The sequence below is a fragment of the Melospiza georgiana genome, chromosome 15 (assembly GCF_028018845.1).
Source record: "Melospiza georgiana isolate bMelGeo1 chromosome 15, bMelGeo1.pri, whole genome shotgun sequence".
NCBI classification, from domain to species: Eukaryota; Metazoa; Chordata; class Aves; order Passeriformes; family Passerellidae; genus Melospiza; species Melospiza georgiana.
The window spans coordinates 6,553,788-6,576,983 of NC_080444.1; the positions used below are offsets into that span (position 1 = coordinate 6,553,788).

The 23,196-nt window shown below is 55.4% G+C and overlaps 1 protein-coding gene across 1 annotated transcript; it reads right to left on the reverse strand.

The window, feature by feature from the left end:
- Nucleotides 1–1,182: 1,182 nt before the first annotated feature.
- Nucleotides 1,183–21,956, reverse strand: NDST1 (N-deacetylase and N-sulfotransferase 1). Its single transcript, XM_058034965.1, has 15 exons — nucleotides 21,881–21,956; nucleotides 9,934–10,834; nucleotides 8,921–9,403; nucleotides 8,628–8,715; nucleotides 8,271–8,425; nucleotides 7,064–7,249; nucleotides 6,557–6,685; nucleotides 6,216–6,398; nucleotides 5,788–5,884; nucleotides 5,520–5,643; nucleotides 5,172–5,346; nucleotides 4,506–4,676; nucleotides 3,214–3,323; nucleotides 2,389–2,491; nucleotides 1,183–2,284 (listed from the first exon to the last, which is right to left on the reverse strand). Exons 2-15 carry the CDS (start codon nucleotides 10,441–10,443, stop codon nucleotides 2,165–2,167), a joined length of 2,634 nt encoding a protein of 877 aa, XP_057890948.1. The 5' UTR covers nucleotides 10,444–10,834; nucleotides 21,881–21,956; the 3' UTR covers nucleotides 1,183–2,164.
- Nucleotides 21,957–23,196: the final 1,240 nt, after the last annotated feature.

A 23,196-nucleotide genomic window follows, 5' to 3' on the forward strand; every position in this document is an offset into this window, starting at 1 on the left:
GGGTGCCTGGCCAGGATGTGCTCCAGGGAATGAGCTCAGGGAACGAGCAGCCTCCCCTCCTGGACAAGCAGCTCCATGGTTCCCCCAGATCTCCCCCGGCAGCCCCCTCTCCTCCCTCCACGCGGCTCCTGCGGCACCACACGTCGTTTGTCACTCGGACAGGTTCAAACACAGCCGGCTGGGATTCATTAGGCTCCGTCTCGGTTTCCTGCGGCGCTCGGCAGGGGCCGGCCAGGAAGGCAGCGGGGAGGCGGCAGCAGCAGAAGGGCGGGCAGGCTCGGGCAGGCAGGGAATGGAGCGTGGGGCAGGGGGGAAAGGCAAGCAGGGACCCCCGGCCCCACAAATCCCTCCCCGTGCTCAGGCAGGCGGCGCTGGATGCTGTCCCGGGAGGAGGAGGAGGCTGTGGGAGCTGAGCAGCATCCACGGATCCGGGACTGGAGAGCTGCTGCCACCTCGTGCATGGAGAGCTCCTCTTCCAAACCCCACAGAGATGGGCCCAAAGGCAGCCAGGACCCCCAGGGGCAGGGCGGGATCACGCCAGCGAGCAGAGACACAGGCAACAACAGCAAATAAAACCAGAGCCCCCCCATTTATTAGCAGTTGGTTCAAGAGGACCCTACAGCAGTGCTTGGGAGCCTCCCCAGCACAGCCCCCGTGGCCCCAGGTGGGCTACAGGGCTCCTGTGAAACATCCAGGTGGGAATGCTGCTGCCAGCAGGGCAGTGAGACATCCACCCCACTGCCCTGGCCCCACTGGGGCAGCACTGGGCATTGCTCCCCTCCCATGGAACTGCTGCCATCCCCATCCACCCCACTGCCCTGGCCCCACTGGGGCAGCACTGGGCATGGCCTCCCTCCCATGGAACTGCTGCCATCCCACACGCTGCAGGGCAGCTCCATCCAAGGGGAACTGTGGGCCCACATCCCAGCAAACCCGTGGTGGCTCAGTCTCCTCTCTCTGCCAGCAATCCCAGGGCGTGGGAGAGGCTGCAGCTCTGTGCAGCCCCACTGGCACAAAGATGTGTCTCCCACTGGGAAACCCTCCTGTTTCCCCTCTGACCTTTGTCCTTGTCATGTCTAACGACCAAAGAGACCATGTAAAACCCTCGGGGTTTAGGTACAAATCCTGGCACTGAAGAAAAAACACCTCCCTGCAAAATGGGAACCAAATGAACACCCCCCCACCCCACCCCCTTAAAACCCAGCATTATTAAAATACTTTCGTTTTTAATATTCAAGAGGTTTGAAGTTCTCTCAGCATTCTTCTGATTGCCTTTATCCCAACGTCTGCTCTGTCCCCGAGCTCTCCTCCATGCCAGGGTGTGCTGGGCACCACTTGGCTTTACCACAGGAAACACCACGTGTGTACAAGAGTGCAGGAAGGGCTTGGGGGTCATGAGCAAACTGGGACCAGTATGCCCAGACCAGCATGCCAGCCCCTTCTCCTGCTAGGCCACATCCCCACTACACTGCCCATGGAGGGGGAGCCAGAGGCTGAGGAGCTGGAATATGATGACAGAGATGACAAAAGAAATTGTGCCCCAGTCTTTGAAAGGAAAATCCACCTTGTTCTCAGCTTTTCCAAGTAGGTGCTGGGGGAATCCAGCAGACTCTCCTGTTTCCTGCCATGAGGCTGATGGCAGGAGTGGGTCTGGTTTCCCCTGTGCTTTGGGTCTCCACCAGCTCCATCCCTCTGCTCCAGCTCAGCAAAGTCACCACAGTGCACCCAGAACAGCTCCTCCACCCTTGGACCAGGAAGTGAGGGACAGCTCTGGTGCTGCTCTCAGGCCCAAGGCAGCTGGAACCCATTTTGAGCAGAGAAAGGGGGAATTTGTGCCACTTCCCTATGCCAGAGCAGGGTGGGAAGTGACGAGGAATTAAAAAGGAAAAATAAAATGAAAGAGATACAGGTGTGAGGCAGGCAGAGAGGCGGGAGCACAGGGATTGCAGAGTTGGATCACTGCTCAGACAGCCTCCAGTGGAGCCCTGTGCTCCTGGGGATCCTCTCCAAGCCTCTGGTGCAGCCATACGCTCCTGGGGATCCCCTCCAAGCCTCCATGATGCTGTGTGCTCCTGGGGTCCCCTCCAAGGCCAGGTATTGCTGAGAAGGTCCTGCTGGCACAGGGTCAGCCCCGCTCAGGTATTGCTGGGGGTGGCAGCAGCAGCTACCTGGTGCTCTGCAGCTCCTCCCGCAGCCAGGTGGGCAAAGTCTGCCCCATTTTGTACAGGAGCTTGGAGAGCTCTATGTTATGGTCCCTGTAATAGTCCCGCAGGAAGGAGCGTGACTGCAACGGGAGAGGAAAGAGGAGAGTCAGGGGACCAGCCTGGAGCCCACCAGCCCAGCACAGCCCTGCTCAGGGCCAGCCCAGGAGGCTTTCTGTATACTCACATCCAAATCCATCTCGGGGTACTTCCTCCCTTTGCTCTTTCCCAAGCATTTTGTTTTTCCTCCATCCAGAAGCTGACACCAGAATCCTTTCTTTGGATCAAACCTGCGAAGCGAGAGCTCTGCCTTAGCCCTCTTATCCCCCTCACACCTTCCATGGACATCCTGTCAAGCAGGTCCCACTGCTGTCCAGCCCTGCACAGGGCACTTCTCCACCTCTGGAATCCACAGCCCAGCTAACATCTTGTCATCAACTCCCTGGTACCACAGGACCCCCCTGCAGCTGTGCAGTAAGCAGTCCACCAAGGCTCATTCATTGCCCTGATGAAGGAGCAGAGTCTACCTGGGTTTAATTACCATTTTCTGTGACACTTTTGTCCCTGGATGCCCTCAAGTGCCCCACAGCACCTGAGTGGACAAATACATAGGCAAGCCATGGCAGAGGTAAATTATTATTTCTCTCTGGAGGCTTCCCACGGTGGGGTTTAATGGAAGGCTCAGAGCAAGGTGACACCAGCAGAGGTGCCACACAGCCAGCAGCTCCTCTCATGCATTTATGAGGAGATGGAGTGCCAGGGCTCAATACCATCATCTGTGTCACAAATGCTGAAACCTCCTCCAGGAGCCCAGGGCTGCTCTTGGGCTGCCTGCAGTGACCTCACTGTAGTGTTTGGATAAGTCTCAGGTGAAAGCTCAACCTCATCAAACTCAGCAGCAGCTCTGTGGAGAGGCCAGGGCTGGAGGCTGCTCTGGGTCCGTGTCCCCAGGGCATGCAGTGCATGGGAGCAGTGGCAGGGTGGAGGAAGGAGAAGCTGGGGAAGGACTCACGCCAGGGTCTTGTGATAATCGATGAAGTTGGTCACACCGAGGAATTTCTGGACTGTGTCCATCACTTTGGCAGGTTCTGTTCGGAGCAGCTTGCCATCCAGCACCAGGATCTGCAGGGAGCAAGGCACAGGGGTGAGGTGTCACTGGCTCCAGCCCTGCTCTCCTGAGGCAAGAGGACACCTTTAACACACCTTAGATCACCTTGGAGCCAAATCTGCCACCAGGACACCTGCTAAATACCAATGTGCCCTAGTGCTCCCTTACACTGGCTGCTGGAAAATGAAATGCAACTAAAGCCAGGGCCAGGACACACCCAGGACAACATCAGAGCTTCTGCTCAGGGCTCCCCAACCCACAGGCAGCTGGGATTGCAACACAGCAATTACACTAGCAGCAGGCAACTAATAAGACTTGATAAGGTTAATCAACAGTGGAAAAATCATTCAGGGATTGATCCCATGCTCTCCAGCAGTGCTGCACTGTGTGGGTCACAGCAGGGCTGCCATCCAGCTCCCATTTTCCCTGCAGACAGCCTGAACTATGGGCATCTTCACCAGCTATTTTTGTCCTGTTCAATGCCATGGTGCCACCAGACAGGGCAGCCTCAGGGCTCTGTGGCCAAGAGTGAGGGTCAGTGTTGGGTGACGCTGCAGAGCCACCCACAGCCTTCTGCCCCCACTCCCTTTCAACCCTGTGGCAACCCACACAAAGCCATCACTGTGTGTTATCCATCACCAGGCTCCCTTCTCGCACAGAACCTCTCCTCTGCCCCTTCTCCAAGTACTTTTACTCCTCTCCCCGTAGTTTGAACGGTCTAAGAAAAACAGCTCCCAGGGGAAGGATGCAAGATCTCTTTCCCCCACATCCTTGCGTGGGTGAGGGCTGTAGGACTGGCTGCTGTGACAGTGTTCACAGGGGTCTTAGGATGAAGGAAGAGAGGAGGATCTGACTCCATGTTTCAGAAGGCTTGATTTATTATTTTATGATACATATTATATTAAAACTATATTAAAAGAATAGAAGAAAGGATTTAATCAGAAGGCTAGCTAAGAATAGAAAAAAAAGCAATAATAACAAAGGCTTGTGGCTCGGACAGAGAGCTCACTGTGTTTGCCCATTAATTAGAAACAACCAACACGGACCAATCACAGATGCACCTGTTGCATTCCACAGCAGCAGATAACCATTGGTTACATTTTGTTCCTGAGGCCTTTCAGCTTCTCAGGAGGAAAAAATCCTAAGGACAGGATTTTTCATAGAAGGTGTGTGTGCCAGGTCGCTGGCATCCCTACCTGGTTGGCGTGGTAGCTGCTGAGCCAGCGCTCGATGTGGGTGGCGTACCAGCCCGGCACCAGGCAGCGGCTCTGCAGCGCCCGCAGCCGCGGCCCCGCCTCGGGCCCCGCCGTGATCACCTCGTGGAACGTGTACTTCAGGGCAACCACGTCGTCGTGAGCTCGCTGGTGCTGTCACAGAATCACAGAATCACAAAATCACAGAATTTCTAGGTTGGAAGAGACCTTTAAGATCATCGAGTCCAACCCATGTTCTAACACCTCAACTAGATCATGGCACCAAGTGCCTCATCCAGGCTTTTTTTAAACACATCGAGGGATGGTGACTCCACCACCTCCCTGGGCAGATGATTCCAGTATTTGACCACTCTTTCCATGAAAAACTTCCTCCTTAATTCTAGCCTGTATGTCCCTTGGCACAGCTTGAGACTGTGTCCTCTTGTTCTGTCTGTTGTTGCCCGGAGAAAGAGACCGACCCCCAGCTCCTGCCAGGCAGGAGCAAGGCAGGTTTGTCCCCAGGGTAACCCAATCCTGGGCTGCCCATGAGGTGCAGCAGCTCCCAGGCCACCACAATGCATCCTCATGCATCACATTCAGCCACAGTCACTCCACATCCCCGGCCAAGCCCACAGGACTGCCCAACCCAGGGGAGGGGCAGAGGCTCACCTGATACCAGGAGTAGGCTCGATCTGCAGGGTTGATGAGGATGGTGATGATTTTGGCCTTGGACAGCAGGGCTGCAGCTCGCCGAGGAGCCACTTCAGAGTCAAAGTAGTTGGCACTTTTCTCAAAGTAGAAGTCAGAGGTGGTGTTGGAGGGGATGGGGAAGAATTCCATGTACCTGGGGAAGGCACAGAGTGAGGCTGGCAGACAGGCACCACAAGATGGCCCCAGCACCGCCCTCACAGGTGACATCTCAGACACTCAGAAGGGAAATCTCACAGCACCACTGCCCGCCTTCCCAAAGTTATGGGCACTCCCCCATAGCACAATCCCCACAATGCAGAGACCCACCAGTCGATGCCCTTGTGATAGTTGTGTCCATTGAAGAACTGTATCTCCTCAAAGGTCTCTGAGCTGGGGTAGTTGCTGCTCAGGTCCGGGTGCATCCCCAGGAAGAGATAAAGGGCAGTGGTTCCTTTGGACAGACAGAAATAGGGAGCTGACACAGGCCAAACCTCCCTCCAAGCTCGGCTTCAGGGCAGGAGGGCTGACAGAGGCTCTTTGTGGGTCCTGCCAAGCCCCCCAGCATGCTCACAGAACTGAAAGTGAAGGGAATCACCTGTTTTTTGAGGCCCAATGATGAGAAGCTTTGGGAATCGGTCACAGGTCTTTTCTTTGGACCAAATGTCCTTGTGTCGTTTGTCTTCGCAGGGATCCTGAAACACAGTGTGGAGGATCAGAGACAGAGCAGCCTGGATGGGACCCCACACCACTGCTCAGCCTCTCCAGCCTCAGCAGACACAGGGGTGGCCACCCTGCTCAGCAGGCAGGACCAAGACTGGGCTTATCTCCAGGTCTACAGGACAAACCCCTTTCTGGCACTGCCTGCAGAACTAGCAAGAGGTGAAAAGCCACAGCTTACCCACGGAACCAGGAAGAAATCCAGGTTGGAAGCTACCTGAGGCCCAAAGCAGGGCCAGCTGCACCCCACTATCCTCTCCCAGCACAATAAAAAAGGTCACCCCCCTATTGTAGGCAAAGGGGTACCTGCCACAGTGGGTCCTTCTCCTCGGAAAAGATCTGGAAGTATTTCTGTGCCAGCTGCACAGGGGGCAGTGTCTGCAGCTTCAAGTTGGTCCAGGAGTTGAGGAAGCGGACCAGGTGCTTGAAGGTGTACAAGCCCAGGCGGTCGTTGCCATAGTTGGACAGGTGGGTCATGAAGATGCTGATCTGAAGCCAGGAGGACAGAGCAGGGGTTAGTGGAGCCTCACCCAGCAGCCATCTCACAAATGGCCCCACCCTGGCTGAGGACACTGGGGACATCTCCCACAGCAGGGCCAGGACAGCTCTGCAAGACATCTGTCTGTCTGTCCCTGGGCAGTACTTACAGGGTTCAGGAGGACAGTCAGGAACAGTTCACCCCCGTTGATGATTTTGTCCAGTTCACTGGAGCCACCAGGGTACTCATTGTAGAAAATGGTGTGTGTGAACAGGCCACAGGTTTGCCGGGGGAGTACCTGGGGCAGGAAAAAAGATATGGATGGAACAGGTGGGAGAACCAGGGCAATGAAATGGCCACATGGCCTCCCCCAGGCTTTGAGAGCTGGGTGTCCATCCCTTCACACAAAAAGGGGAAACCTGGCTTCAATCCCTCAGAGGCCAGGACCAGTTCCACTGCCCCTCACCACCCTTGACTTGAATCTGTACACAGAAAGGAAGGATGTGGACAGATGGAAACACCAAAAACCGTCCTCACACAAGCTTCACCCATGCAGGATGAGCAAGGGGGAACAACCCCCTCAAACTGGAGCTGCACAGAAACCACGTCCCGAGGTGCTGGTTCTGGTGGGGGAGGCAGGAGAAGAGAGGGCCCAGAGACAAAGGGCAGCACCCACCATGATGCCGTTGTGGATGAAGCCACGGCGGTAGCGGGCGGGTTTCAGGTGTGGATATTCCTCCGTGCTCGTCACCCTGATGGACCAAACCTGCTTCCAGGCCTCGTACAGCTGCACATGCACAGGGTACACGCCCGAGTGGTGGGGGGCCACAGCGTACCCCATGTCTGTGGGGATGCCATGCTCCTGCAGAGAACAGAGTGTGGAATGGGTGACTGTGGAGACCCCAAAATCTCAAACCAATCCCTATCCATTCCCAGCTACAAAGTGTCTATTTGTGCCTCTGCATCCTCTCCTAAGCCTGGCTGTCTCCACAAAAGGGAGCCCAGGAGCAGCCATGCTGGGTGGACACCCACTCCTCTGCTTCATTCAGACCATTCTCATCCCTGTCTTCTGCTGTCACCCACAGAACAGCCACAGCCAAGCTGTTGTGTGAAGAATGAGGAGTACAGCTATATAGGTCTGCAGATTGGTTTGTATCAGTAAATACAAAACAGCCTGGAAAGCCTGAGCTGGAACATTGCCCATCCTAAGTAGGAAAGGTCTGGTCTCTCTCTAATTAAGCACTTGTAATTATCAGATAATAAATTCAAGTTAGTTTGAAGATCCCTCTCTTAGGCCATGGGATCCAATTATTAACAGGTCTGGCTTTACCAGTTTGGATTCAAGACAGCTGTCAGTCAATCACAGCATGAACTGGTGTCAGTGTCACACAAAGACCAAGCTGTCAGCACAAGACCAAGCTGAAGGTCAGAGGCTCCCTTTAAACCAAACATGTCCCTGACAGTCCAGCCTTTAGAGGGAGTTTCCACCAGCCAGAGCCTCCCAGCACAGCCACGGCTCCAGATCCCACATCATCACCAGCACACATTCACACGGTGCCAGGCTGAGCATCCCCCTGGGCTGCACCTCTGCATCCCCACAGTTCCAGGCCAGGTGAGCACAGCTGCAGAGCACAGGCCTTGAACAGCCACTGGGGCAGCTCACTGCCACAGCAACAAGTTGGCTGCTGCAGATAAATCCTTTAGCTCTAGTTACTAGAGTACAAATGGATTTACCCACACAGCTGCAACATGGGGGACATGACTTAATGTCACCAGGTCCCTCTGCTCCAGCAAGAAGGAGGTATTCCCTGGGAATCTTCTTTGCTCCTCTTCTACCATCCTCCCCTCACCACAAGCAACCCCATAGGAAGCATTTTACTCACGACAGCGAATTTCTTGTTTAAGGTCATCTGCTCAGCAAGAACCGACTGGTTGTGGAAGAGGTGAGGCTGCATGTGGCTCCACATGTGGGGGAACCACCAGAACTCCTTCACGTAGGACAGCAGCAGGTCATCACCTTCGTCCTCAGCATCAGTACCTGTGGCAGGACACTTGCTGTCACCACTGAGCACAGAGAGCTGTGTGAGCAGCTGGGGCAGGGGGAGGGCCAGCCCCTCTTGGGGGCCAGGTGATGGAAGAATAGGGTGGGATGCCTGAGGACTCTCCTACAGCCCAACAGCATCCTCTCTGAGCACCAGCTGTACAGCACCCAGGAGAAGTGGTGCCCTTGCCCTCCTCACCTGTGTGGAAGAATTTCCCTGAGTATCCCAGGTTGAAGGTGAAGTTCGGGATGTGGGTGCGCAGCTCGTTCTGGGTGTCAAACAGTGCCTGGGACAAGGGGAGAGAAAGTAAAGTGTCCTCAGCATGTGGCCTCAGGGACAGCTGCCACATCAGGGCAAGCACCAATGTCCCTGAGCGCTTTGCAGAGGGACTCTCAGAGGGACAAGGGAGCAGGAAAGTCCATCTCTGGAGCACCCCTGAGCAAGCACACGAGTCCAGCCCTGCCCACCCAGCCAGGAGAGCACAGACACACCTTGACATCCTCCACCTTCATGCGTGTGCCCTCCTTGCCCACAAAGATGTCATCGATGTCCACCAGGATGTAGCGGTCAAGGGGCAGAGACAACCTCTTGCCAGTCAGGAAGGAGACCGAGTCCACAAAGACCAACTTGTGCAGCCAGAAGTTGAGGTTGTTGCCAAAGAGCACCCTCTGAATGCCATCGTGGAGGCCCAGGTCCTGCATCACGGTGGTGTGCAGGGCAGCATCCACGCTCATGTGAGGGATGGACTCAGCTGACTTGGTCTTGGCCAGGAGGACGGGCTCGTAGGTGGAGTGGTTGGACTGGAAGACAGTCCAGTCCTCCCCGGGGAGCACACCCTTCTCCACCTCGCTGGGCCGCGTGATGTACAGCAGGGGCGACTTGGGGTTGATGCTGCAGTCCTTCAGCGCCAGGTTGGAGTGGAGGAAGAGTGGGAAGCCCTTCAGCTGGGCACTCAGAAGGCTGTTCTCGTTGGCCTGCATGGGGAAAATGGGAGCTACAGGAGATGGGACACTGGGGACAAGGCAGGGGCTCACCAACAGCCACAGCAACAGAGGCAGCAGCTCACCACCCCTTGAGATCCAGGTTCTGGGTTCTCTCTTTCCTCTCTGGAGAATGGGGTGCCCTCATCCCCCCCACACACTCAGTCCTGCTCATGTCCTATGTGCAAAGTGCCCCAAGGCTAGGAGCCCTGGGCAGAAGAAGGGCTGCTGAGCAAAATATCTATTCATGCTTTTGGCAAACCCCAGCAAGGGTCACTGCTAGAAAACAAGTGCTAAAAGCAACTGGACTGATCCCAGAAGTGTGTTTTTTTCCCCCCAAAATCTCCAAAGGCCACACAGCCCTTCCAAAGGGAGAGAGCTTCTCTGCTAGAAGCCTGTGCCCCACACCAACTCATGCTGCTTGTAGAAAGCATGGGGAGGGCAAAGTCCCTGTGGGGCAGCAGGAAACAGGGCTCACATCAGGCCTGGCCGTGGGATTTGGTTTGCCCCTTGTGCCCCCTTACCTTGAAGAAGCCGATGATGCCCACGCCGTACTCCACGCAGTACTTGTCCAGCAGCTCCCGGTTCCAGGCGTCCAGGTTGACGTACTTGAGGATGTTCTCGTAGATGATGAGCGCAAAGCGTCCCCGGTCCTTGTCGGTCAGCGTGGGCATGTCCCCCTTGCCCGGGGCAATCTCTGTCCTGTATTTGAAGCGACTCGACTCCAAAATGGCCACAATCTCCTGGCCCAGCTGGGAGTAGAGGCTCTCCACGAACACCAGCACCAAGGGGTCCGTGCGGGAGGAGTCGGCCACCTTGAGGGTCTTCAGTGGCAGCAAGCGGGAAGGGGCGACCTTGGGCTCGTCGCAGTCCGGCCCCGCCACGTCCCCAGAGGGCTCCAAGCCCCTTTTCCACCCATATAAATAATAAGCAGAGACGAAAACACTGAGCAGGCAGAAAGCAAAGAGCAGGAGCAACACCACCTGCGGAGAGAGCTGCCAGATACCCCGCCGGGCCCTGGCCAGCACAGTCATCCTTGCATCCGCTGGGTGAGGTGGGGTCCCTCTCCCCTGCCCGCCCCCTCCCCTCACGAGCCCCGGGGAGGGGAAGAAGCAAGCAACCAACCAACGAAAAATCAGGTAAAATCAAATTGAATACTACTAATAAATTAAAATACTAGCAGGCTGCCTGTGCAGGCTCTCCCCTCCAGCAGTCCGGCGTCCCTCGCCGTCTGCTTCATGTCACCATGGCAGAGGCACCAAGAGTCCCTGTGCTGAGCCAAAATTCTTGTGGTGATGGCAGCAACAGCAGCAGCAGCAGCTCCATGGCCTCAGCGGGGCGAGGGGGCGGCGGGCGGCCTCGGCGTGGATCCTGCTGGGAATGTGGGCATGGCGGATCCCTGCTTCCCCGGCTCCACACGGCACCCTGAGAGAGAGAGAGGGGTGGGATGAGAGGGCAGGGACAGTGCCAACCTGCTGCTGTTGTTTCTGCCAGCCTGACAGCTCCAGAAGAGTCCTCACAAGCTCACTGGCGTGCCAGGGCTTGCACAAGAAAGCCGTGGCACCAGGGATGCAGCAGGAGTGCGGCACACCGTGCCGTGGGATCCAGGCTGTGGGTGCACCTGGAGTGCAGGTGCATCACCAGGTGCTATGGAGGGGAGACCCCAGACCCCAGTGAATATCTGGTACCTCAAGCCATTCTTCCCTGTGCCCAGCAGGAGCTGCACTGTGCTGAGGAGAATGGGGGGTGGTCTGAGCCCCCATGGCCCAGCTCGGCTGGCAGGGAGGGACACGGGAGGGACATGGGGAGCCTGCCAGCTGGGTGGCTCAATGCTGAGCCAGGAGCCGCCAGCCAAGGTCACCGAGATGGGAATGCAGGAGTGACCACATGGAACCAAAGGGACCTTGGGAATATTTCTGTCTTCCCTGTGAAAGGCTCATTTGAAAAAAGAAAAGGAAAACAATAAGCACTACTTGCCAGAAGGTGAAGCCAACTAGGGGACAGACTGATGAGGCCAATGCATTTAAGGAAAAGAAGTGACTCACAGCATTGTCCCCAGACACATTACCAGTGTTGGGGACAAGGGCAGGAGTCCCTGCTCCTCCCAGGGAGAGCTCCCTGTGCCCTGCCAGCACCGTGGCTGAGCACCCTTCCTGCTGACACCAGCCGGGCTCCTAACAGGATTAAATGTGGCTGGCTGAGCGGCACTGTGGATTACAGGCTGGGGCTTGGCAGGGTAATCCTGTCATCCCTGCCCTTCCCAGCAGCAATTCCTGCTCCAGGCAGTGCTTCCCAACCCTGCCAACATGGCACTGCTTCAGCCAGCCCTCTGTAGGTGCTCCTGGCAGCCAGTCTCCTTGCAGCCTCCATCACTGTCTCCTCCTTCACCATCTCCAGGACACACCAGCAATCTCCCCTTGTTGTCTGTGCTGGGCATGGTGGAACACTTGGGTTTATTGATTTGTAATTTATTTTTGTGCACATGGATGATTAGCCCCCCTGAGGTGCGTCCTGTCTATTCCACCTCAGTCCTTCTGCCCCTCCAGCATCCCTGAGACAACAGCACTGCTGGGGTTTTGGGACAGGGCACTTCTCCAGGTCTGCTGATTTTAGGGATGTGCTTGTGCAGAGGCTTCCCTGCACCTCCCTGCCTAGGGATGCAGTGAGCTGGGAATGCATTATCCAGCACCTGGCTGTGCCATCCCACTCCCTCTCCATTTCTTTCATCTCCCAGGAGCAGAGGGTGCTGGCAGCTGCATTCCCACAGTGACAGGCAGGCAAATGGCAGCAGTGGGTTTGATGTCAAGCACCAGAGCCAGCAGCTGATGGACAGGACTGTGTGTCCATCCTTGCTCCACCCTCCATGAAACAGGGAAGAGGGCTCTGCATCTACATCACATGCCACTTCCAAGAGCGCTTCATTAGTCCATTCTCTCCTAAGAGCTTTTAATTACAGGTACTTAATGATCAGGCTTTGGAGACAGCATCCCTGGCCAGACTCTGGTTGAGTCTCCCCAGGCTGCCACGTCAAAGCCTGCCCAGGCAGGGGGCCAGCACTGGACCCCCAGAGCAGCCAGGTGAGAGCTGGGGCTGGGATTGGCAGCATCCTGCCCCAAGGACCTGCCAGTGTGGCAGGAAGCAGGCAGGAATCCTGCTCTGCCAGTTCACTGCCAGAGCAAACCCTCCATGGGGAGCATGCCAATGGCTCTGGGGTGATGCTGCAGGGTGGGGATGCTCCTGCCCAGGGCTTTCCCCTGCGCAGTGGGTGCTGGCTGCATCCTTCCCAGCAAACCGCTGCACAGCCCCAGCAGTGGTGGGAGAGCTCATTGCCAGAGAAGGAAGCAGGTTCATGCCCCAAAGCACAAAACAAGTCCTTGAGACCAACAGCTTTTCTAAAACAAAAACAGAAACAAGATGGTAAAATTTAAAAAACCACAAGACCTGGCAAGGTGACAGCCAGGGTCAAACTTCCTTTTAACCTGATTTTTAGATGCGGCTAAGGTGCCTTTTAAAACCACAGTGGTTATTTAAAAGGCACCAGCTGGAAATGTCAGCCTGAGTCTCACACACAGACCTCAGGCCCCCAAAATCGGTGCTGGCAGGCTCCCATCTCCAGGCAGGTGCTCAGCCACAGCTGCACATCAAGGACCCCGGGAGAAAGAGCCCTGGAAAATGCTCTTTTCTCGTGGGTCTCTGAGCAATGCCCTGGCACAGACTCCACTGGAGAGGAGGCTCAGTGAGGAGGCTTAGCCACTGTGCTCTTAATCCGGCTGCCCTGACAAACACAATCAGCATCCAAGCAGCTTCCCGGCGTGGCTGGGAGCCCGGAGCGCCCCGCGGAGCCGGATCCGACCCCAGGGCGGGCACGGAGCACAACCAGGGGACAGGGAAACCCTTTACTTTTCAAATCTAAGAGAGCTGCAGGAGGAAAGGAAAAATGTTTGAAAAGCTTTTCAAAACACACCCCATGGTGCAGTTTGGGGATGGTGGTTTCCCCCTGCTCAGAGTTATTTTCCACAAATGCTGCCTGGGGCACCACTGCACCCCAGAAAGTCAGGGAGGCACCAGATGGGATGAGAGGGAATGAAACCATCTCCATTAGTGGCTTACAGCACTCTTCCTTTAAATTCCAGTGAGACTTTGCAGAGATGCAATGGAAGGATTGAATATAAGCAAGGAAGTGCAAACATATCTGGAGGACAAGGAAGGGTCAGTGATCCCAGAAGACAACCACAGCAGGGTTTGATTTATTGGGGGGTGGAATAGGTCTGACTGCAGGTGCAAGCAGTGAAGATCAGGCAGTTCACAAGTCCCATATGTTGGATAAATCAACTGTCCCAAGCCCATGGCTCAGAAACAAGAGGAGAGCTCAAAACCATGGGTGTGACAGAGCAAGAAATTGCTCACACATTTCCTCTGTACTACTTTGGAAAGGGTGGAAGGGGAAGAGCAGGCATCCACTGTCATGCAGAAAATACTTCAAGATTCTGTGCAAGAACCTTGGTCCACAATTCTAGGAGCTCCAAAACCTCCAACATTCAACCCACAGAGATGAAGCCACATCCTAAACATCCCAGCCAGATGGGTCACCCTGCTCCTCTCCTGCTGGCACCCTTTGGGTGGGCATCCCTGGTTCTCACTCCTCATCAGTGCAGGGAGAGGCCCACCACGCTGATTAATCACCTCCTCAGCACCGTGCCAGCTCCACTTCTCCATGTGAGCCAGCCCTGGGGGTTAAGCATGGATGGAGGAGGATTTAGAGGCAGGATGCTAAATTGCATTGCACAGCTCAGCGATTTGCAATCACTCCTGCTCGCTCCAACACTTCCCTTCCCCTCTCCGACCACTGCAGGGAATGTGGATGGATCAGCCTCCCCTACACATCTGCTGCACTTCCCACTGGAAAGCAAAAGGCTACTGGAAGGTCTAAATTTGGCCAGGCTGGGGATCAGGTCCCCAGCAGGTGGATAGTGCATGTCCAACCCCACCTTCTGTCTCTCCCACACCTCAGGAACCCCCGCCAGCATCCCCAGAGATCACCAAGTGGTGCCCTGCAGCCCTGGGAATAAGCACTACCTGTAAAAGATGCACAAGAGGCAGCTAAATTATTATTAATAGGTTTAAGTTCCCTCTAGAGGGAATCCCCTTCACTCACTGGTAATATTTAGAGGGCTACAGATCTAAAACCACTGAGCTAAGCATGTCCTTAGAGAGGAGATTAATGCCATCACGTTATTCAGGAGACAACTGCAAGCTCAAGACAGGGGAGGTTGCTTTGAAAATTAAAAAGTAACTGGCATGGAAAAATGGCCTTTAAACACCCACCTCTGCACTGCTGCCTTTATCAGCTCTAAATGACAGTGATCCCAGCTATGACTGGAAATATCTGCAGGCAGCTGGAAGCACTGGCAAGGGAAGAGAGCTATCTCAGGGTGTGAAGGACCACTGGCTGTCCCTGTCCCCATCTCCTCCCTCCCCAGCCACAGCTGGACCCACTGACCAAGAGAAGGCACAATCAGGAAATGATCTCCTTTATTGTGGTGCATGGTGGGGTGATGATCCCACCAGGATGCCCCTGGAGCTGGGGCACAATCCCTGGGTCACAGGAGATGAACCCTAGCAGCCCAGGAAGAGAAACCCAGCATAAAAACACTGCAAAACCAAGGTGATTCCCATGTTCTGACAGCCTGGATGAGCCTTTAGGACGGGCCCAAGAGACCTGGACAGCTGTAGCGACATCCATTTGCCTCCTGCCAAGCTGCAAAGCCTGGGTGTCTGGGCAGGAGCAGACAGAGAGAGGAAAACACAGAGAAGGACACAGAGGAGCAGAAAGGAGCTTGTCCCAGTCACCCACTTGCCAGAGGTTTTGTAATGCTAGATAAGGAGCATCTTAGTAGTAATTACACAGGCTGCTTAAGCGCTTTGCAAACAGTAGTTACAACCTACCAGGGAGAAAAACACCTTGCTCTGGGAGAGGGACAATCCCTGTGCTCCTTTCCTGAGGACACCAGCCTCCCACCAGTGCCCAGGAGGTGCCAAGTTAAAAATGGACAAGGGCAGCCCCAGCAGCTGCCCCTGGGACAGGCTGTGACAGGCAGCCACTGGTGCTGCTCCCCCTGCAAACACACATGGCTCAGCTTCTCCCCTTCCTGCACAGGCTGGCTATGACCAGACACAAGGCAGTATCAGGAAAACTCATCTGTGATTTATAAAGTCGGGAGAATTTCCACCCCAGGGGGACTTCAGCAGGAAAATCCTCCCTTTTTCTCAGATCTTTTTTGTTAAGATCTGATTTATAGAGCCTGGTCAGAAATGAGCAGTTGGAGCATTCACCTGGATTGCCAAACTAAGCTTGCCCCTGACACTCACTCTGCTCTGGAAATAAACCTCTGGCTTTGCCTGCCCACCACCTTCCTGTTCCTGGGGGAAAGAAACCAATATGAGCAATGAGACCAGTGAAAGTGGTTAAGAATTTTCACTTTAAAAAAATTTATTTTTAGTCAAAGTGTCCAGCTCTGGAAGAGGCATTTTTTTTCACCCATAAAGCCCTGTTAGCACTTCAGTTTTACTGCAAAAGATAAAAGTAATGTTTTTCTCAGGTTTTCTTCAAAAAAACAATCATGAGAACAGCTCATTGCCTGCAGAGGGATGAAAAAGCAAGGTTCAGTGTGTGTGACATGTATATGCTGAATTTTTAGGGGAGAAAAAACCTGAATTTTTTTTTTTTTTTTTTAAATCTAAATCCCTAAAAACTGGGTTAAGTTTCTGGAAGCCCACGATTAAAACTTTTCATGGCAGAACAGCTGGTAAGCCCAACTGGTGGGTTTCTAAGACTAGTTCTAGCAAACCCCACATCTCAAACCCACATGCCAAGGTCCTGTCCCTGCTAATGCCCATCTCCCACTCTGTTCCCCAGCCCCATCAGTGAGGCTGTACAGAGGAATCCTCTGCAGAGGTCACCCCATTTCTGATCCTGGGGCAGCAGTGGCTCCCACCCTCCTTGTCCTCAGCACTCTGATCTGGACCAGCACCTCACCATCTCCCAGTCCCCACATTAAATCAGTCTCCTCCACAAACTAGGCCAGCAATTAGCAGCAGTCATTAGTTTTCCTATGCCCCAGGGGCACTGGGGTTGGGCAGCTGATCCCTCAGCACTGATGATCCCCAACACCACCCCAACAAAACACCCCAACACTCCACAGCCAGGTTATGGTTTGGGTTGTGCCACTGCAGCCCCCCCAAAAAAGCCCTTCACAGGTGACTCCTCCTCAGGGGTGTTTTTTGTCCTTGAATCCTTGGGAACAGCCTCGGAGCAGAGCTTGGGGAATTCTCCCAAACCTTAATTGAAAGAGGCGCTTAACGAGGAGAGTTTCTTTTGTCTGTTAATTGAAACAGGTTCTTACCGACAAAACTCCCCATGAATTTTAAGTGGGTTCACAGGGGGAAAAAATCCACTCAATGAATTGGGTTTTCCTGCTCCGAAATGTGCCGTGTCGGTTCCTGTGGCTTTCCAAGCACCCAAGAGCCTTTCTAGATAATCGGGGTCTGAATCCCAAGCATTTTAAAAGGGAAAAGAATGAGGGGAAAATAATCTCACATGCATTTTTATATTTCACTGGAGTGGCAGCCTGCCCTCTCACAGGCAGGTCGCACAAGGACTCCTACCTAAAAAACATGGACTGAAAACCCCTTGATGCCACCATTTGCTGCCTCTGACACTTGGCTTGGGCAGACTTTCCCTGCAGAGATGCTGGTCCTGCCACGAGCGTGAGGGTGACACTGGATCTCGGAGAGCCTTGAGGCAGCAGCGATTCCCTGTGCTCAGCCATGGCAGCACTGCCAGCCCCACAGGATGGGCCAGCTGCTTCCTTTTCTTGACAGCTTCCCAAGCTGGTAGGAGAGCAAGGAGAGCAGAGCCACCCTGCCAGCTGTTCAGGGGAGCACAGGCTGCCCGGTGAGTGCTCACCCAGCCCCAAACCAGCACTTTTGCAAAGCAGAATCCATAAAACCACAGCATGGACCAGCTCACACAGAGCAACCCACCCCCTCTGTCAGTGCCCACATTCCAGAGAAATCCCTGCAAGGATGGAGCTGCTCCCTCCTCCCAGGGGCTCCCCGGGATGCTCCTGTCACACCACATCCATCCTGCCTGATGTCCCAGTGCTTTGCTGAGCTGCCTCTGACCTCCACTTTGCTGCAGACACCGCCAGGAGCCCAAAGCAGCCTCAGGGCCCCTCAGCCAGCATTGAATGAGGGGTCAGGGCAGCCCCTGCCATGCTGTTGTTCCAGGGGGGCTCCCGGGGGGCAGGTCCTTTGGGAAGGGCTGGGCAGCACACACTGACGCACAGGCAGCAGCTTCCAGGGCCAGCACGCTCCAAGGTCATGGCCAGGACAGGCTGGAGGTCAGATCTTTTATTAGACCAATGGACACAGTTGGAAAAAGCGACACATTTTGGCCGCTGAGGCATTTCTCAGCCCCAAGAGCACATCTGTTTTTTCCTAAAGGTATTAGTTAGGCTAATAAAAGACATTACCTCTGCATGTAAACTTTGTCACCCTTCAAATGTACCAGAGGCTGCAAGGCTCAGCAGCTCAGGGAAAACACAGGGAGCAGGAACGGAGCACAGGGGACACTTGTGAGATTTGTTTTGTTTTCACCCCCTAGAACATCACTGGCAAAGGCAACACTTGCCCCCAACAAGCAACTGAGCTGCCTCTTGCCTCTCCTATTTCCAGACCCAGGTCTGAGGGTGCAGGAACCTAATGGCACGACCAGGATAAGTATGTTGCTTTGGTTTGGTTTCTGCTCTAGCATCAGCCCTATCCTCTCCTTCTCTGCAGGGGCTCCAAGGCAAGTGAATGCTCAACCTGTCATGCCCCACCTGCACCAACTCCTCCCCTCCTGGCCTCAATCCCACTCTCTGACGCAAATCCATGAGACCAGCAGTGCACCAGCACAGCAAGGGATGGATCAAGGCCGATGGAGGAGACTGAAAATGGCCTGAGCCACGTGCCCAGGCATTGACAGCACTCAGCCATACTTCAAAACTGTGGCTAACACTCTTTAATGCATCCCCTTTCTTTAGCCTAGGGCTGTAGGCCTGTACAAGGCTGTGAAGATGCAGATAGTGTTGGAAGGAAGGGGAATACTTGGTGGAGCGCTGACAAGTGGCTAAAAGGTTACTACTTGTAGCCCTGTATCTGGATACCTGCACCCAGGTGTCTGGGTTTTGCCAGACATGGGAAGCAGAGCCAGGACAGCAGCAGGCTACCCCAAGGAGCAGCAACATCCTAGGGGCTGCCATCCTTCCTAAGCATACCCAGAGCTTTGGGGTGAGACACACATCTCCCCATGAGGCAGAGGGAGCTGAGCTGGACATCCCTCGCTACATCCAACCCTCAACATGCCCAAGCTCAGAGACAGGAGACACTTCTTCCCGCTTTACATTAGTGAATGTAAATTCCAAGATATTTTGGGTTCCCTGGCAGAAGCAGGGCAACAGGACAGAGGTCCTAGAAGACAGTCCTGACCTTTCCAAGACAACCTCCAATTCCACAGCTTTCACCAGACCAGTAGCAGGGCTGAACTCACGACATGCCCACTCATTAATACCAGAGCAGTTCCTCTTGGGATACTTCCCATTTAGGGATCTCTTGGCCTTACTAAACCCCTTTAGGAAGGCTTGTGCCACCTGAGGGTTGTGCAGAAGGTAGTGTCCTGTTTCTGGAGGCTGCAGCAAGGTCCTGCTGGTTTTGGAGAGGGCATGGAAACTGAGGTGCTCCCAGTGGCAGTCCCCTGTCACTGGCCACAGTCACAAAGGGATTTACAGCTCAATATTGATCAGTCTTCTGCCATTACAGACAGTGGCTCTTGCAGGAAAACAACATGAATCACAAGCTACAGGTCACCATCTCTCCGTGTCTGCAGGGTGAGACCCATCCAGCCCTTCCAGGGGTCTGGCATGAGGGCTGTCCAGCTCCTCCACACCTGGGCATCATCTCCCATTGGCACCTGCAGACTGGGCACAGCCCTCAAGGCTCACAAGATGGTCTCCAAGAAAGCAGCATCCTATTTTCCCTTCACTGAGGTCCTCCTGCCCCTGTGTCAAGTTCCAATACCACCAACATACACGTGACAATGGCACAAAGCAATGCCACCACCTCAGCCAAAAACACACAGGGAAGTCAAGGGCTGTCCTGAAGTTGGAAGGGTTGGAAACATCAGTGAGAGACTGGCAGCCCCTGTCCTCTGAGGCCATGAAGCTAAGACAAGACACAGAAACGTAGTATCTCGCTTCTCTTGTCTGGAGTCCTAACCTTATTCTGGCAAGCTCTACCTCAACAGCCAAAAATAAAAACACAGCTCATTAACGTACATCTAGAAGGCAGAATTACACAAAAAACCCCTTTTAAGTGAAACCCTCCATGACTCTGCCCCAGAGTACAAAGAGCCAAGAGAGCATCTCCATCTCCAGCATGCAGTCAGAAGCTGGCCAAGATGGGAAACTTGGTGAGACCACAGCCCTCCATCCTCAGCCCAGCACCCAGAGATATCCCAAAATCAAACCTGCTTACAAAAGCAGGCGCTGATGGTGACACTCTGCAGCAGGGACACACTCGGCTGTGCCATACTTCACCATGATACGCTACTGAAGAAAATATTAATCGTTGCCTCTTCATTCCAGCCTGGGTTTTGACTTATGAGGTGTCTTCTTCCTTCAGTTTAAATTACCACCAACAGCGAATTAAATACATCCTGTTCTACAGTACTGACAGAGACACACAGGAAGGGGGGAAAAACCCAAAACAACCTGTCAGGAAAAGTCTGTTTGCCTGGATGCTGGTGGCATGGATTTTCCAATGGATTTTTTTTCCAAACAAAATCATATCAGACAACCAGCTTCCCAAAGGCACAGGAAGCGGGAAGGGCTTTGTGTGTGTGAGCTTCCCCAGCAGCATCTGTGTCCTGTGCCAGCAGCTCTAGGTTGGAAGGGGCAGATTTGGGGGGCTGTAGCTGGTGAGGTGTCATGGCATGTACTGGGGCTGGGCAATGGGTGGCATGGGGAGGTCCTGGCTTCCCCATATCCACACATGGATGCCCCAGCCATGGAGGGGCACTGGGAAACATGAGCTTCGCCTTCACTATCCTTGCCCAAAATGAACACTGACACAGGCAAAGGGAAGATGCTCAGTCATTTTGCCAGAGGCCACCAGCATTGGGGTTTATTTTCCTGCCATATCAAGCCCCGCACGTTTTTTCTATTGTTTAATTTCCTTCTTCTCCACCCACGGCAAGTTCACTCAGAAGAGAGGAACTTATTTCCTATTGAATTTGTCCTGCTTGTTTTATTTGGAAAAGGGCGGCTTCCTCAGCTGCGGTCCCCATGTGCAGCTGAGAGGAGCAGGCACGGGGCTGCTCACCTCCCCATCTTCACCAGCCCAGCCCAGTAAAAACCACAGTCGAGATGTGAGTAACAAAGGTGCTGCTTTGCTGCAGGAAGAGCTGCTGTTCCAAGGCTGCCGGTGACAAAGGGGCACTGCAAGGCGCCGGTTTCCCAGCCCTGCAAGCACCGTTAGTGGGAAGACAACCATCCCATGGTGTGCTGGGGCAGCAGCTGGCTGGGATCATGAGATGGAAGAGTCCCGGTGCTGGGATATGTATGACTGCGGTGCTGGGAGGGAGCACCAGCCTCGATAGAAAGCAAAGTCTTCCAGGTGATGCCAAAGGTCGCCCAAGCTGGTGTGGCTTCTGTGCGGCCGGGCATCAGGGGCTGCCCCCATCCGCAGGGGACAGCCTGGTGCGGTGGTAGAGGCAAACCCAAAAGACTTGGGGAGATAATACACACAGCAATGCACGAGCGGCCCAGGAGCTCACCAGCGGGGGAGAAAATGCCAGGACCTCTTCAAGAGGGGGTGGTGAGGTGCTCCACAGGAGCGCCAGCCAGGCTGGGCCAGCCGTGCCATGCGCAAGGTGCGCACCTCCAGGTGTCCTGGCCGCGCTGCCCTGGCTCTCCGCTCCCGCACGGTTTTATCCACCTCCACTCGCACTGCTCGGCAGCGGGGACACCCCAGGCCGAGCACCCGCGCCTGGCACCGTGCTGCAGCCTGGCCTCGGCTGCTCCCGGCGGTGCCCGGAGCGGCGGGGCCACGGCAGCCCCGGGCACGGCGCGGCCTCGCCGCCTCCTCCGAGCCCCGAGACCCCTCGGCCTGGCGGGGCCGCGGTTCGGCTCGGGGGGCTCCCGCCGGCCCCCCGCTCCACCCGGGCCGGCTCCTCCCGAGGGCACCGGGCCGTTCCGCCGCGGGGCCGGGCGGGGTGTGCCGCCGTTGGCGGGGGACGGGAGCACCGCCGGGCCCGGTTCCCGGCGCAGCCCGGCCGGGGCGGTGCGAGGCCCGGCGGGCCCGGCCCGCGCTGCCGCCCGCCCGCTCCCCCGCCCGCCCTTTGTCTGCGCCGCCGCCCCGCTCGGGCCGTACCTGCCGCCGCCGGGCCCGCTCCGCTCCGCTCCTCTCCGCTCCGCTCCGCCAGGCCGCCGCCGCCCGCTCCGCCGGCCCGGCCCCGCTCGGCGCGTCCCGCCCGCCGCCCGGGCAGGCACCGCCCCCGCCGCCCCCCGCCAGCAGCGCCCGGGGGCCGCGCGGGGCTCCGCGGCTCGGCCGGAGCGGGGCTGGCCCGGGACAGCGCCGGGGGCAGCGCGGGGCTCGGGGCTGCCCCGCCCGCCCAGCGCAGCCCCCGCTCCGCGCCCCTCCGGGCCCGGTGGCCGTGAGCAGCCGGGCGGTAATCCCCCGGCGGGAGGGCTCAGATCCCCGCGCCCCGGGTGCCTGTGATGATCGTGGTGCTCGGCGATGCTCCCGCCAGGCCCCCCCGTTCCCGCTGTTTGCCGGGATGAGCACGATGGGGTGTCCAAAGGGTATGGCCCAGGCTGTGTTTGGTGTAGCTGGGGTGTCAGGCTCCTACCCAGAGCCTTTTCGTCCTTCCCCCAGTGTGCACACACCCTTTGTGTCAGATTTCTAAGGCCGGTCAAACCTGAGGTTGTCCCCAGCCTCCTGCCCATCTGCAGAACCCAGGTATCATTTCAGGGTGCTGGGATCACATCGTTTCAGCTTTTCGTCCCTGACTTCAAGATAAGCTCAAGGGCCACATCCAAGTTACTGGCTGGCTGCCCCCAACTTGCATGCACACAACACAAAATTCCCTTCATTCCTCAGAGAGGGGGGAAATGAGCTGCTCCATTCCTGCCCTGCCCTTGCAGGCTGCTGGCGACTGTGCCGGCATGTGGAGACACGCTCAGGTCCAGAGTTAATCACCCACTCGAGCCGCCCAGGTCTGCCTCACTGCCCACGTTAGAAGGGATGTGGTGCATTAAGACAACCCTGTCCAGCCCATGGGGACAAGTTTCATGTCCAGCCCGTGGGGATGATATGTGGCAGAAGGTCTGCTCGGTTTGGTTAAGGCAGCATACCCTGGGAGAGCTTCCGACTGAACAAGAGTCGAGGAAGCAATTTCAATCAAATGCAACAAGCAGATAAACAAACAAAAGGAAAAACAAGAAAGGAAATTGAAGGGAAATAGACACAAAGAATGGCAGACTATTATGGTTGGAAATTTTCTAAGTGTTCATTGAAGTCAAAGACTTCTTATCCTTAAACATTTCACTTCCCTCACAAGCATTTTCTCTGAAGATCCCTGAATATTTTTCAAATGCCAAAGTTACTTGAAAGCTCAGAAAACAAAACGGGACAAACAGCAAGTTTTTCAACTGTGAACTGCTGTAAAGGGTATTAAAGGGATTATT

Coding starts and splice junctions, on each gene's coding strand:
- NDST1 (XM_058034965.1), bottom strand. CDS start 10,443: ATGACTGTGCTGGCCAGGGCCCGGCGGGGTATCTGGCAGCTCTCTCCG. Junction 5,644..5,787: donor CATTGGGCCTCAAAAAACAG/GTGATTCCCTTC, acceptor GTCTGTCCAAAG/GAACCACTGCCCTTTATCTC. Junction 3,324..4,505: donor GCAGCTACCACGCCAACCAG/GTAGGGATGCCA, acceptor TGCTCCCTGCAG/ATCCTGGTGCTGGATGGCAA.